General features: G+C 38.4%; 1 protein-coding gene across 1 annotated transcript in view; it reads right to left on the reverse strand.

Annotated features, from left to right (window-relative positions):
• Window positions 1-1,932: 1,932 nt before the first annotated feature.
• nek3 (NIMA related kinase 3) overlaps window positions 1,933-15,262 on the reverse strand; it is a 55,870-nt gene continuing 42,540 nt past the window's right edge. The window contains exons 12-16 of the mRNA XM_028799248.2: window positions 13,342-13,441; window positions 12,900-13,052; window positions 10,844-10,978; window positions 4,372-4,489; window positions 1,933-2,079 (exon numbers count right to left, since the gene is read on the reverse strand). Of these exons, the coding sequence (XP_028655081.2) occupies window positions 2,001-2,079; window positions 4,372-4,489; window positions 10,844-10,978; window positions 12,900-13,052; window positions 13,342-13,441 (585 nt within the window). The 3' untranslated portion in view covers window positions 1,933-2,000. The remainder of the gene's footprint in view (window positions 2,080-4,371; window positions 4,490-10,843; window positions 10,979-12,899; window positions 13,053-13,341; window positions 13,442-15,262) is intronic.

Consider the following 15,262-nt stretch of genomic DNA (forward strand, 5'->3'; position numbering starts at 1 on the left):
CCTGAAACAGCTGACAGTCTACCTTCACATTGCTCCTTACCCTTCTTACTTGCGCTATAACGTGCGATAAACCTCTCATGTGGTACTCCGCTTACTTAAAAGTATTGTGCAGCGCCTCTCAGCTTTGGAATTGGTTGTTTTGTTTCTCTCTCTCAGACATTCTCTGCTCCTGGCGAAACTGTCATCTCTAACTTGTCATGGAGCACGTTTAAACTTTTGAAAAGAGACAAATGTTTGTTTGCAGTGCTTTGAATAAAGTTCTTTTTTTTCTACAACCTCCTGTGTCTCTGTGCAAATCTGTGACCCAAGCGTGACAAGGTGGTGCAGTATCTTCAGCAGGTGCGTCGTTGTCTTCTTCCACTGAAGGAGTACTAGGAGTAGGCAGTGGGTGTCTGGGTGCGTGGCTGAAGAACATCTTGATAGGCAGTTGCTGACGCTGTCTTTTCATATGCGTGAGGAGGCTTTTGTAGGGTATTGCCATCTTTGATCATATCCAAGAGTTTCACCTTCTCCTGGATGGTAAGCATCTTCCTCCGGCGCTTAGTTTCATTGTCAGAAGGCTTAGAAAAAGCAGCATGTTTAGGAGCTATCGTGGGGCTTAGATAAAAGTTCTCAGAAAGCGCATGCGTAGTGACGTAAGCGTGTATGAGAAAAAATCACGATAGAGTGAAGCCGCGAAAGTCGAAGCATGATATAGCGAGGGATCACTGTAGTTCTTTTTTCACTACTCAAAGCACTTTACAGAAAGCATGCAGGTAGGACCCGGGACACAAACCCATGATCGCTTTACTGCAAAGGAGCAGCGCTACCACTATGCCACCTGCTCATAACACAAGCATAGGGCACCTGATAATTTTGATTATTATTTTTTTATTACAAAGTATCATAAATATGTACTTCAAAAAAGATTTTTTAAAAAGCCATTTTGCAGCAAAAAGGGTAGGTAATTACTATTATTTTTTTGTAAATCAATCAAAATTACATCTACATTTTTGTTAGATTGGCAAAAAAATATTTTTTGGTGTGCCGCAGAATTTTACTGGTTAGTGTATGGGTGCCATGAGATGAAAAAGTTTTAAAATTGCTGCTTTAGATGGTGTTGCAGAAAGCAATTTTGCACATGGGCAGCAGTTTTCTTTAGAATATATTTTATTCAGTAGTCAAAACATATTTAGACTTGCTCATTTTTCTTAGTAGTAAAAAAACCAAGATCCAGGCCTTTAATGACCTCTTGGGCACAGCCGTCAGCAGTGTGTCTGTTTGCGGAGAGAGTGCCGACCTTGTCGAGAGGTTTACTTACCTCGGCAGTGACATTCATGTCTCTGGTGACTCTTCTAATGAAGTCCATAAACAGATTGGGAGAACATGGAGGGTCATGAGGTCGCTGGAAAGGGGTGTGTGGCACTCCCGATATCTATGCAAAAGGATGAAGGTCCAAGTCTTTAGAGTCCTGGTGCTTCCTGTCTTGCTATATGGTTGTGAGACATGGATGCTATCCAGTGACCTGAGACGAAGACTGGACTCCTTTGGTACTGTGTCTCTCTGGAAAATCCTTGGGTACTGTTGGTTTGACTTTGTGTCGAATGAACGGTTGCTCATGGAGTCCCGAATGAGGCACATTACATGCATTGTGAGGCAGCATCAGTTATGGCACTACAGCCATGTGGCGCGTTTCCCCAAGGGTGATCCGGCTCATAGGACCCTCATTGTTGGGGACCCGAGCAACTGAACCAGGCCAAGGGGTCGCCCACGTAACACCTGGCTGCAGCAGATAGAGGGTCATTTCCGGAGGGTGGGACTGGACCGCGTGTCTGCCTGGGGGGTTGCAAATCAGGATCCCGAGTTATTTTGTTGTGTAGTGGGTGCGGCAACACATTGTATCGGTGCATGCTCCCCAACTTGACTTGACTTGAAAAAAACAAACTATTAGTATATTGTAATAAAATATTTATTGTACAAATATTCAAAACAGTGAAAACTAATTAGACACACAGTATGATTTAAGTACCAGACGTTTGTCCCTTAACCATTTTTTCAAATTGTGCAATCCAAGCCGTATTTGGTTCTTCCTCGAAGTCACTGTAAGAAATGACACAGGGTATAAAATATTGCAAATAAAGGCATCAGGCTTACTGAGTTGATTACAGGGGTACTTTCAAAATAACAGATTCCTCCATTAGTAAGTGCCCTTAAGGAGATGGAATCTAACCTAATGGCATTAGATACAAAGCAGAAAGAGCTGCAGATGGGACTCTGGCCAATTACAGAGTGCACTCACACCACCACACGCCATGGGACAGTTCAAGGCTCCTAATCATCCTAATGGCTGTGGGAATTAGCAGGTAGACTCCATATAATATGCATCCCCCACTGGAAGTCAAACAGGATGTTATATAGTGCACAGAGTAGAGTAGAGTACAAGTAAGGTAAGATTATGTTTCCACAACTGGAATACCATGTGCAGTTTTGGCTTTCCTTCACTAGGATAGCATAATGGAGCTTTAGAGAGTCCAGGAAGGAGTTACAAGACTTTGGAGCATCGGTTATGAAAAAAAAAAGACTAAAGGATTTAAATATTTTACATTTAAGCAAACAGAAATCAAGAGATGACATGCCATTGGCACGTTAAGATAAGTTACTACAGTTACATTTATATATATCCATCCATCTTCTAAACCCATTTATCCAGGGTAAGGTCACAGGACAGATGGAGTCTTTCCTAGCAATCATTAGGCAAAAGGCAGGAACAATACCTGGATAGGAAGCCAGTCCATCACTTCCTCCACCTCCCAACACACACTAGTGCCAATTCACCTACCCTGGATGAATTTGGACTGTCAGGGTGAACTAGAGCACCAAGAGGAAACCAAAGTAGAACATGCAAACTCCACGTAGGGAGCACCTGGTGCAGGAACCATTGCAAAACCGTGCTGCCAAGTAATATACAGTGTCTTGAAAAAAGTATTCAGCACCTAAAACTATCTTCACAATGTTTCAGATTCTAAACTTACAATATACAGTAATTTATAAAGTTAAGCAATTTTGTAGCTGATCTTCTAAAAAATCTTGCCAAAAAGGGAAAATCCACACTGTGAAACTTAAAAAGTACTCCTAGCCTTTGGAAATATAAGGCTGCCTTTGCTCAGGTGCAGTGTATTCCTTTACCTACTTGCCTTGTTTGTTTTAGGTCTCCACCTATTGAACCACCTGCTCTCAATGGATTTATAAAGATAAATAACCCCTGTGTCACTGAGGTTCAACGGTATGGTAAAACATTTTAACAAAACAAACCAAAATAACAAAAGACCATTCAAAACAAGTCTGGTGTATACAGAAATATTAGAGAAGCACACATCTGGGGAGAGGCACATAAAGACTGGAAGATACCCCAAAGTGAAACTTTCTAGTTTGAACACTACAGTAAGCATTATGTGTGGCATAAATCTAACAAGGCACATCAACCACGTAAAATCATCCCCACTGTGGAAGGTGTTGTTGTCAGGATCAAGTGAGAATGCTTTTGAGAAGCAGTGTCTGTCAGTCTGCTCAGGGGTGATGTGAAGATGGATGCTGCACCATACAGACAGATCTCAGGGAAACACCTGCTCCCCTCTTTCAGAAAGCTTCAATTGGTGAGGAAGTGTGTCTTTCAATGGGACACCAAACCTAAACACACTGCCAGAGCAAAAATAGAATGACTTAAAATGAAGACAACTGATGCCCCTGAGTGACCACATTGAACCTTTGTAGCAAGATGTAAAAAGTACTGTCCAGTGCTGCTCCACAACTAATATGCCACATTTTTACAAGGATGAATTGGAAAAGACTCGTGCAAAATTAATAAGAGACTACCTAATGTAACAACTGCGACAGGTGGTTCAACCAAGTACTAAACAGGGTTGATGAATCCTTAAAAAACTGTTGATATTTCAGTTTTTGGAATAAAATTTTTTAATGATTTATAATTGTCTTTCTTTTATTTGAAGCACTGTGGAAGAGAATGTTCGATTTATAAATGGTGGTGGCTAAGGATTTGTGCTGGTATCTGAAAGGTTGCTGGTTTAAATCCCATTACTGCTAGAAGGGATCCTACTCTGTTGGGCCCTTGAGTAAGTCCATTAACCTGAAAATTGATCCAAGGGCATTGTACTATGGCTGACCCTACTCTCTGACCTGTAAAGGTCATGTGAAAAGACAAGTATTCCATCTGGGATTAATATAGTAAATAAATAAAAATACCCAGCCAAACTGAATAAAATTCGAGATTGTGACAATCGTTTATGTGAAAAAAGGGTTAGGGGCTGAATACTTTTCAAAATGCACTGTAACTGCAATTATATTAAAAATAAACAACACAACACTTTATCTTACGTATCTTCGTCGTCTGAGCGAGGGTCTAATCTGCTAGAGTCCAAAATATTGTCTATAGCACCATCAGTGTCATCTCCTCTTGGGGGTGAAAGCGGCCCAACCAGCAAGTTTTCTGAAGCTGTAAGAAATAAATACACGTTATGTGAAAAAGATGATGGCACGGTGATGTCTGGCAAAGAGCAATTTACAGTAAAGTAAGACAAATGCTTTATAGCTCTAAAAGCCTGTGTAAGCAGACTGCTAAGTAAAATAACAAAGTACTCAAAGTACACAAAAATATTCCCAAATATGAAGAGACAAATCTTGGCTAAACAAAAAGGTAGAGTAATTAGAAACATTCAAAAATAAAATAATTCTTTATGCTAACATCTTATGCTAATAAGATGGACAAATAACACAAAGTTCCAAATCTCAGTTTTTCACAACAAAGCTTTTGAAGCCAATACCTACAGTAGGTAACATGTACTGTATGTTTGAACAGTGCAAACTACTTACAGTGACGAGATATACTGTACACTGACAGTATAATACTGTATATTCACTTTGTGGTGTAGTGGGTCCACAGCTTCAAAAAAAAACAAAAACAAAAAAAAACAAAATCCATAAAGCCGCGTCACTCTCCGTAGGCGCAATTGCACGACCGCGGGGGGTTAATGAGGTAGTTGGAGCGAGTCACACCTGCACATGTGGATGCGATCATTCTCAATTGCTTCACTGGCTTTCTGCGGCATGTGATTAAGGCCCACGGAGATGGGAGTTGTATATATACGGGTTGGCACAAAAAAAAGAAGGGGGAATCAAAGAAAAGGAGAAAAGAAAAGAGTCTGTAGGGGACCAACATCGTCACACACTTGCCCTCAAAATGGCATAGCTGATAGAAAATAACATTAGGTACAAGAAGTCTCACTTTACCATGACTGTCTGTGTCTGTGCATGTTTGGTTAAATCGTGCTTGTTCTTTACTCAGTGAAGTGATGGTTAAGCTTCAGCAGGAGTTGGCTCTCAAGGTTCTTGCAATGAAGCTGTGACTGTTTAGCAGTGAACAGGAGCCCCGCATGACTAAAACTCTGTCACAGGCTGCAGATGCAGGAAGTTTGTGTGTATTCATGTGACTGCATGACTACGTCTGATTGGTGAAACGGAGTAATGTGATTATTGTTGCTACGTCTGTTTGGTTAAACAGTCATGCAGTAGATCTACTGGCGACTTCTCTCTGGCAAAAATATAGCGTATATAATGGGGAAAAAAAAGTAACGATTCGAGTGTTACCCAATGTAGCGGAGTAAGAGTAGCATTTCTTCTTCACAAATGTACTCAAGTAAAAGTAAAAAGTATAGTGCAGTAAAACTACTCTTAGAAGTACAATTTTTTTGAAAAATTACTCAAGTAAATGTAACGGAGTAAATGTAACTCGTTACTACCCACCTCTGCTCACGTCACTTTTAATATGTTAACCCCAACCCTGCACTCAAGACTGTGCTGCTGAGCTTAGCAGTGTACATTTAGCTCATCTACAAAAAATTAAGAGATTTCTGAAATATTGATACTTATTATTTTAACTAGTAGAAAGAATAATCCGATCCCCTGAGCATTTGGCTCAAGAAATTTATCTTGTGAACACTTTCACCATTTCCTTACTGGCTGCTAAAAGTATGTGCAAAGCTAACACATGTGCAGGCTAAAAGTGTGCAATGGACATGCACAGACTACAAAATCCTCAAGAGTAAACTGGTTAAGGGCTTACTTGGCCTGATAACTGGGTTATTCACAGATAAAATCTATGTGTGTCTACCTGGTTCCTCAGAGATCAATATCCAGGTTTATTTAAACAGAATTAAGGGTTTACATGGCATTTTTGAAACCGGGTGCCTGTGAATAACCAGGTTATTAAATCACATGTGAACCCAGTGCATACGCTGTATTCTGATCAGCATCAATAAAGCAAAAACTGATTCCTGAAATGATCTCATATATAAATGTCTACACGTGGAAGTGTGTGTGTCTGTCTGGCCCGGAAGTGAGAGGTGGAGTCGAGTTAAGTGCTCCACCTCCAAGGATACACAAGCGAGGCCAGCACGTCAGCAAAACGAAACCTCAGAAGAAAGAGTCACTTGCTTAGAGGCTAATACAGAAGTGAGGCGAGCACATTGGCAAAAGGAAACCTCCGAAGAAAGACAGTCACTTAGCCGCAAATGCACAAACGATGCAAACACGTCGGTAACAAGAAACCTATTAGAAGAGAAATGCCCAGAGTAGTTCCTTTCATACCTGACATCTCTGCATTTCAATTTTTTTTCTGACGATTTCAATAGTTTCTAGGACCCCGGGCTTACACAGCTAGTAGTCATCTAATGACACAGATTAAACCAACCACGTTGAGGTCATACTAGAAAAGCAAAAAAGCACTTCTACTTTCTTAGATACCACAAGAAGTGTGGGATGGGTGAAAAGATTCTCTAGAACTTTGTTAAAGAGGTTTCTGTGATACAACAGTCTATGTTATCACCACATGTCATGATATAATAACCATGCTAGACTGAAAAGCTATCTAAAGGGTTGTGATGGTAAAAAAAAAAAAAATCATAGGATGCAACCCTCCATCATCATCAGCGAACAACTATAGCAGACACTGTAAAAATAATCTCTGTGCTATAATGAATGGTCCTGGCCTGGGCACTAGTAGTTTTCAGCTTTCTAGTCAGACAGTCATTATTGCACCATCATTGTCTAGGCCAAAAAGTCTGAAAGCAGGTTTTACTGCCAGGCAGGATTTGCTGCGATTAAATGGAGTGTTTTGACCGTCTGACTGCTTGGGCGCCCACATCTCTAACGACCTTTCTTGGACAATAAACACTTCCAGTCTAGTTAAAAAAGCGCAACAGAGACTTTACTTTCTGCAGAGGCTAAAGAAAGCCTGCCTGTTTCCTCAGATTCTGTTGTAACTTTTACCGCTGCACTGTTAAGAACATATCGACAAACTACATTACAATGTGGTATGGCAACTGCTTCGTATCTAACAGGAAGGCCCTGCAACGGGAGGTAAAAACTGCCCAACACATTATCTGCATCCCACTGCCGACTATTGCTGACCTGCAACATACACTGTGTCTGTGCTGGAATCAGAGTATCATCACGGGTTCTTCTCACCGCAACCATAGACTGTTTACCCTCCTCTCATCAGGGAGACACTGCAGTGGCCTTCGGTCCTGCACTAGCAGGCCCAGGAACAGTTTCTTGCATAACACCATCACCCTTCTGAATTCTAAACCCTTACCACTCAACAGCTGACTTTTCTAAATATCAATAATTTCTGACTGTATATTTTCACCTGCTTAAATTTATCATATTTCATATATCTATATTTATTCTTATCATGTATAGTATCTGGACTTACTGATCAGTATTCTTATCTGTACACTCTTCCTTGTATATTCTACTACCTGTAAGTTCAAATCTTATTAAGATATATTTTCTCATTTGTACTGTATGTTGCCTAATTGTACCTTACTCTCTATTGCACTTTAATGAACTATTTGCATCCACTGTCTATTGCACCTTTCTCTACTATTTGCACTTTCTGGTTAGATGCTAAAGTTTATTTCATTGTACCTGTACAATAACAATAAAGTTGAATCTAATCTAATCTAATCGCATGGAGACTGTCAGATACCACAAATGTTGTACTACGTATGACATACATTTTACACATCCATATGTTCCACTGACTTTCTACAAAGTATGAATAACTTACCTATTTTTTGAATTGCTACAAAGAGAACCAAGACAAATAAGAACTTCCATGTAAAAAATGCCATATAAAGAATTTTTTTTCCTGGAGATTTATTGTTTTCCTTAATGAATGTCAGACTAGCAGTCTCAAATATCAACAGTCTAAACTGTCTAAAGCTAAACTGAACTTATCTATGATATCTGCTGTATCTAGACAGAACAGGTTAAAAAATAACCTGAATTATTTTGTGCCTTTAATATGTGCTGAGCAATACATTTTTAATAAATACTACAATAACAAAATAAAAGTCCTTGGAGTAAAAATTGACAAAAGAAAATTTAATTTATCTAAACCTTCCGAAATGCATGTAATAGTCCTGTCCTTGAAGGGAGATTTTACCTAATGAAACTTTTTCATTATTTCAAATAGCATTTTTCCAACTATAGGCAGCCATGAAGGTCAATCAAATTTAAATTCATCACTATATGGGTATTCCATTAGTTTTGCATTCATATAAACTGGTAAGAAAATATTCTTTTAACTACAGTATCATATATATTTTATTTCTTCTTATTATTAATGTAAATTGCTTTTTTGCTTTGCACCCTCCCCCCACCATAACCTATGGGGGAGGAGCGAAAGCCTTAGATTTGTCAAAAATTTCAGTCTCCAGTTTTCGATGGATCTCGATGTTTTAGGGTCCCCAATACTGAAAACATCGATATTACGATGATGGGTGCATGTCTGTCTGTCTGTGTGTCACAGTTTTTTTGAAGACGGTCTAGAGCTAAAATGGCTGAAAGGAAAAATTACCAAACTTGAAACTTAAGCCTGTTCTGAGATGAAGATGTGCTGATTAGTTTTTGAGCCAAACCTTGCAAGAGAAAGAGGCACTCTAGAGGAACCCTCAAATACTGTAATTCTGCAATTAATTATGAATTCTTCTCATCAATTTCTATCATAATGACCTATTTTATGATCAGAAAGACCAGCATCACAGTGGTAAAGGTTCCTGGGGCGCAAAGTGTAATTAGATTTTTTGAATTTCTCTTTGTTGTGGTTTTTTTTAACTTCAAAAACCCTTAAAACTCAATGATAATATGCAGGTGGACAACACTGTTAGCTTTTTCAAAAACATAAGGCTATGTACTGCAATCAGTTTATCTCAGATTTATTCTTACATGTGGTGGACACAGCAAAATAAAGCACATGCCCCAAAGTGCATCTTACTGCCACGGTCCAGCAGCCCGAAACCCACATATAGATTGTCAAATACAGCAATGATAGGTAATGATAAGAAAACAGCTGTGCTTCCTTTTCAATATGTTACATTTCGTGTGTGTGGTTGCAACACTGAAACTTACTAAAAATTAGTATTTGGGTTTGGAGTTTGTGTGTGTATGTGTGTGTGTAGAAAGAAAAAAGAAAGGAAGATGGCTTCTTAAGGGTTTGGCTGCATAGACTGGATTTTGGCAACACATTTCTCAGAAAAGAATCCAGATTAAAGCAAATGAGGGAATAATGTCTTTTGTAAATGCAACATGTCTAAACACAATGCAAGATGAGACAAAAGGACGTACTCCAAGATAAATGTTATAATCCAGCGAGACAGTAAAATGGTTATTCCAAAGTGGTTGAGAAAAAAAAATAAATCACAGCAGTTGCTAGGTTTGAATACATGTTGCATTTCTCATCGATCTTATTTAAACTTTGTAAGCACTGATGAAATAGTCAGTGTACTGTTTGATGGGAACTATACTCCCCACATCGGAATTTGGAACAAGGTTGCACATGCTAGGGGGGCAGTAATATATATTAAATTTATTTTTTAATGGAGCAGTTGTGCGAAATTAACTACACTCACAGCCACAGTGCTTGGCAAGCCCTTGAACACTACAGTATGCTTGCTAAATACATCATCTTTGAGCTTCGCCAAACTTTCCTCCTTTCACTTCACTTTTGCATGTGACCTTCATTTGCATAAACCATTGTGCCCCTTTTTATCCGGGCAATCGCTGTCAGCACTGTGGAGAAAAGGGGGCACCGTGGGTTAGAGTGTTCCACATCACTACAGCATTAACAACAAATATTAACAAAGGGTTGTCCGATTCTCTTGTTTCTACAATATCACCAAATCTCAACCAAATCAGTTTGTAGGTATTTAGTTTTACAATTATGGGTGATTTTTAACCCCAAATACTGATTTATTGAAATGTTGCATTTTGAATGGCCAAATGGGGGAGACAGCTTGGTGGCCGAGGTCTCCAGACAAATCCAAATCATATTATGTGATATCATCTACTGTTAAATTCTGCTCCATACTTGTAATTTTTTTATTTTTATACTGTTTTGAGGATTTGTTCTGTTCTGCGTATTGTATTGAATTGACCCCCTTCTTTTTGACAGCCACTGCACACCCAACCTACCTGGAAAGGGGTCTCTTTTTAAACTGCCTTTCCCATGGTTTCTTCCATTTTTTCCCTACAAGAGTTTTTTTTGGGAGGTTTTCCTTGTCTTCTTAGAGCGTCAAGGCTGGGGGGCTGTCAAGAGGCAGGGCCTGTTAAAGCCCATTATGGCACTTCTTGTGTGATTTTAGGCTATACAAAAATAAATTGTACTGTATTATATGTGCCATCATGTCATATTTTTCTTTTTAGCTAAACGGAAAATTACTTTTTTGTGGTGACTAAATCTTTCAACTTTGCGATAGATAGATAGATATACAGACACAGACAGACTTACCTGGTTTATAGATGGTGTATGTTTCAAAGGCCAGATTTAAGCTGGCATTTTCAAACAAATTAAGGAGTTCTTTTGGAGGTTCCTTTGTCCACTGCTTTCGTGAAGGATTTTCCTCATGAAGTAGTACGTGGCTGCCTGCAAGCAAATAGTAAAAATGTTTCAAATATAACAATTTGAAAAGAAAATCACTTACCACTAGGTTGAAATGGATTATCCTGCAAAACACAGAAAGATTTGATCTCCTCAGTTTATAAAGGAGGATGACTGCTGCAGTACAAAATGCATTGCATAAATCACTTTACACAACATTACATGCAACATACAACATATGAATACTTCACTAATGCTTATATATACTTTTTACATTTGAAACACAAACAGGTTATGTGACTTTTAAATGGCCACGGACTGTACCAGCAGCCTTATGGTTTAAAAGTCTTATTGCCACAGCCACAATGTTATGCTTCCTGCCTAAACTATGTGACACTAGTAGAAGAGAAACAACAGAAAATGAATATGGTACCACATATTAAATACAACATCTGATGATAGATGCCACAAGCATTCATGCAGTGGTCAGTATGACTGATTATTCAGCAGCATTATGACTTTCAGTGCATGAAAACTGTCTATGGATCTACTGCTGCAAATGGCCCTGAATGGAGGCGGGAGAAACATCATTTGTTGTGTTAACTAAAAGAAAATTCAAGCTGATCCTCTCTACAGCATCACCTCTGCTGTTGATAGTTCAAGTGTGGGTTTGCCTCATGTTTATAGACATCTATACCCAGTGCCTTAGTTTTGGCAACAGTAGTGGACAGACTATTATACTGGCACCACTGTGTCATTAGGCAAATCTCTTCTCTGTAAGCCATCTCATTTTTATTGGGGACGGTGTAGTTAGCCATACAGACATAAAGAAACAAGGTGTACAGATGGGGCCTCAGCACTTTACCCTGTTGTGTGCCTGTGTTGAGGGTTTGTGTAAAAGAAGTGATACTTCAAACCTACACATGTGGAAGTCTGCCAATAAGTGTGTCCAAAATCCAGTGGGAACGAATGTCAGTCAGCTCCAAGTCAAGAAGGTTGATGATCAGCTTTTTTGGTAAGACAGTGTTAAAATGCTGAGGTGAAGTCTATAAACAGCACTATGGTACAGCACTTTTTAATTAGGAAAGTGTGTCAGAATGGTAATGAAATGCAAACATTTGTCATCCTTTACGAGTCAGTTTTGATGATATATGAACTGTAGGTAATCCACACTATCGGGAAAATTACGTTTTTAAGGAGCCTCAGTCCCAGTCTCTTAAAGCACATTTTTGTTTTATTTGGCATGTGAATGTTTATTCATTTATTTTTAACAGCTTATCCTATAACATTTCCTCATACAACCACATACCTTTCAAATATCAATTATTTTTATATTGTCGGTGGTTCAAGCCATGCAAATACCATTCAACAAAATAATTCCTTGAACTAATAAATATGCACAGATGAATATGTCAAACGTTTTAAAATATAATCAGCAAAATACTATACTGTATATACAGTATTTGTAACTTTGCAGCTACAGTTGTTGTGTTCCCACTATCAGTGAATGAAAATGAATAAACATCTAATAAAATCTATGGCACACTGGTTACTAGAACTGCAGAAATGGTGTTCCCTGATTTGTTAATTACATTTATTATTTGTTAATTATTATTATATTGTATTATATAAAATGTTAAGTTAAATCAGCAAATAATTGTGCTAAGTATATATTTTTTAAACACTGGTATCATGCCTTAGAGGATCAGTTACCTCTCTGAAATATAAAAGACAGGTTAGTATGGATTAGAAATTAGGATCAAAAATCAACCTATTTTGCAATCAGAAGGATCAAGTACAATTAGGTGCTGAGCTCAAATGATTGCTGAGAAATCTAATAAATTAACCTGCTGAAATACAGTATGTGCATACTCTATCCGGCTGCCATTCACCTTAAATAAAAGCAAATGGCACAGTACATGAAATTCCTGACCAATATTACAGAGGTGAACGATGCACATCTTACCTGGTAAGTCTCCCGAATATACTCTCCCAGATGATGTAAAATCAGCATTCTTTAAGACATCTAGAACAGCATGTCCTTGGTCTTCATCCCAGCATTTTCTTGTTGGGCCTCTAGAGGATGCAGGGAATATTACATGTGGGCCCTCAGGTGTTACTAAAGAACCAAAGAAAACATATGAACATATAAACGTAATTTAAAAATGGTCTCGTTTGTTGTTTCTGGTCCCAGCATTCAGTTCTTGAAGTGGTCAGTACTTGTATAAAGTAAGCACATTCTCCATATTCTCAAGTGGGAGTTTAATCCCTGTACCTACTGGATTCCTTCCCCATCACAAAGACATACAAGTTAAGTTGATTAGTGATTCTCAATTGGCCCATTCAATGAATGTGTATGCCCTGCGATGAACTGGTAATCCCATTCAAGGTGGGTTACTGCACTGTACCTTCCATGTTGCAGGTTCCTTCTTCAAGGGTCTTTTGACTCAAAACCTTTACTACCATTTCTCCCTCACTTTTCCTCCAGTTATGATGTTGCCTTTCTTCCTATAAAAATAAATTAAATTCACATTCAAAAATCACTTCAAATGAAAACATTGACCCTATAAACCTATAAATTAAATTTTCAAAAAATTTAATTTTATCATTCATTTTCATCTTTACACAAAGAATACATTAAATGCACTCTAAAGTTTATGTCACATTATGCAACTTTTTGTCTTGGGGTATGTCAGATTTGCCAATTACAGTCCTTGATCTTCTCATCGCTGCACCATGTCAAATTATATAACTGAAAGTTGCAAACAATGTCACATTTAACAATCGGCACCAATTTACCAATCAATCATGCTCACCCTTTTTCTGACAGCCAATAGTGTGTTGCCTGAACTGGCACTGCATAAAGGATTAACAGTTGCAGCGAGTTCAGCAGCAATCTCAGCCCTTTATTACTTTTTTCCATTCTGTTATGGTATATAAAACACCAGATTTTAGACAGACAAGTGTCTCCTCCATTTTTGATGTCCATGCTGCCTGGCAGAGCTGGCACTGTACGAAGGGTTCATAGCTGTGGTGCATTAAGGCACAGTCTCTGCCCATTTTTCTTTATTCCATTCTGTTTTAGTACCTAAAAACGGGACATCAGACAGACGAGCATCTCTTCTGTTTGTCAAATACAAAACGTGCATGTTCCTTATTCCTCAACACTGTAATCTATGTATTGTGAGCAGTCTTTGGTTGTCACCTCTCATGCGTACGCAGCCTGCCCCTCCAACTAAAGACAAAAATCAAACGTGTTTGATTCTCTCAGAGCAAGTGGCAGACTAGTTGGTCTCAGTCATTGGATATGTCACACTAGGCAATCGTCTTTACAGGAGCACACCGCCAACTGCCTCCAACTCAGCAAGTCTATGTAAATGAAGGCTACAACTAAAAATTGCTGGAAAAGTCACATAATGTGACATAGACTTAATATAACACAGTTTGTCCAGGATAAACGACTGAAACTAATCTTTAAAAAATGATAATGCATTTTCAGTAAGTAAGATCCAGAGTACTGTCAGTGAAATAAAGAACTAAAGAAAAGCATATATTAAATATCCTTGGGGTGCTTTTTCCTGTGTTTTAGAATATGAGAATGACCAATCCATTCTTAAAATATTAGTGAACTACAATTTCATTAATTCATACAATAGAGACAATCACCATAAAGAGATAACAGGGACTAAAAAACAGTATCGTATGAATAAGCATTAATGTCAGTTTTCAGTCCAGCTGTCTCATTTCAGAGAGGTGGTATTCATCACAACAGCATGGGGTACAAGACAAGAATTAAACCTGGACAGTGTGCCAGTTCTTAGCAGGGCATACACCAAGCTTATTATAGTTAACGAAAACTAAAATCAAAACTGAAACTATTATTAAAAAAACATTTTCATAAACTGAAATAAAATAATTAAGAAAACCTAAATGAAAAACTAAAACTAAACGAAACTATTAAAGTAGCTGGAAAGACTAACTGAAATAAAATAATAATTTACTAAAATATTTTAGTTTTCGTTTTTGAATGAATACTCTTGCCGTTAGTCTTTAACCCTTGTAAATTTTCTCTAAAACAGAAAATCATCCACCGCGAGCCGCCCCATATATTCATCCAGTGAACGGTGGCAGGTGACGGAGGGCGGCTGTTCACACAGCATTTGCGGTGACAGAGCAAGCTGAATGCGGGTGCGTAAAGCGTGAGAAATAGAAAGCGATTTGCGTGCCGCCTTTCTTTGTGCTTGTTGTATGTATATCAAGATGTAATTCAAACGGCTGAAATCAGAATGTGCTGGTCAACAAAACGTTTACCATATTTACCCAGAAGTG

This window comes from Erpetoichthys calabaricus, chromosome 4, assembly GCF_900747795.2.
Source record: "Erpetoichthys calabaricus chromosome 4, fErpCal1.3, whole genome shotgun sequence".
Taxonomy (NCBI): Eukaryota; Metazoa; Chordata; class Cladistia; order Polypteriformes; family Polypteridae; genus Erpetoichthys; species Erpetoichthys calabaricus.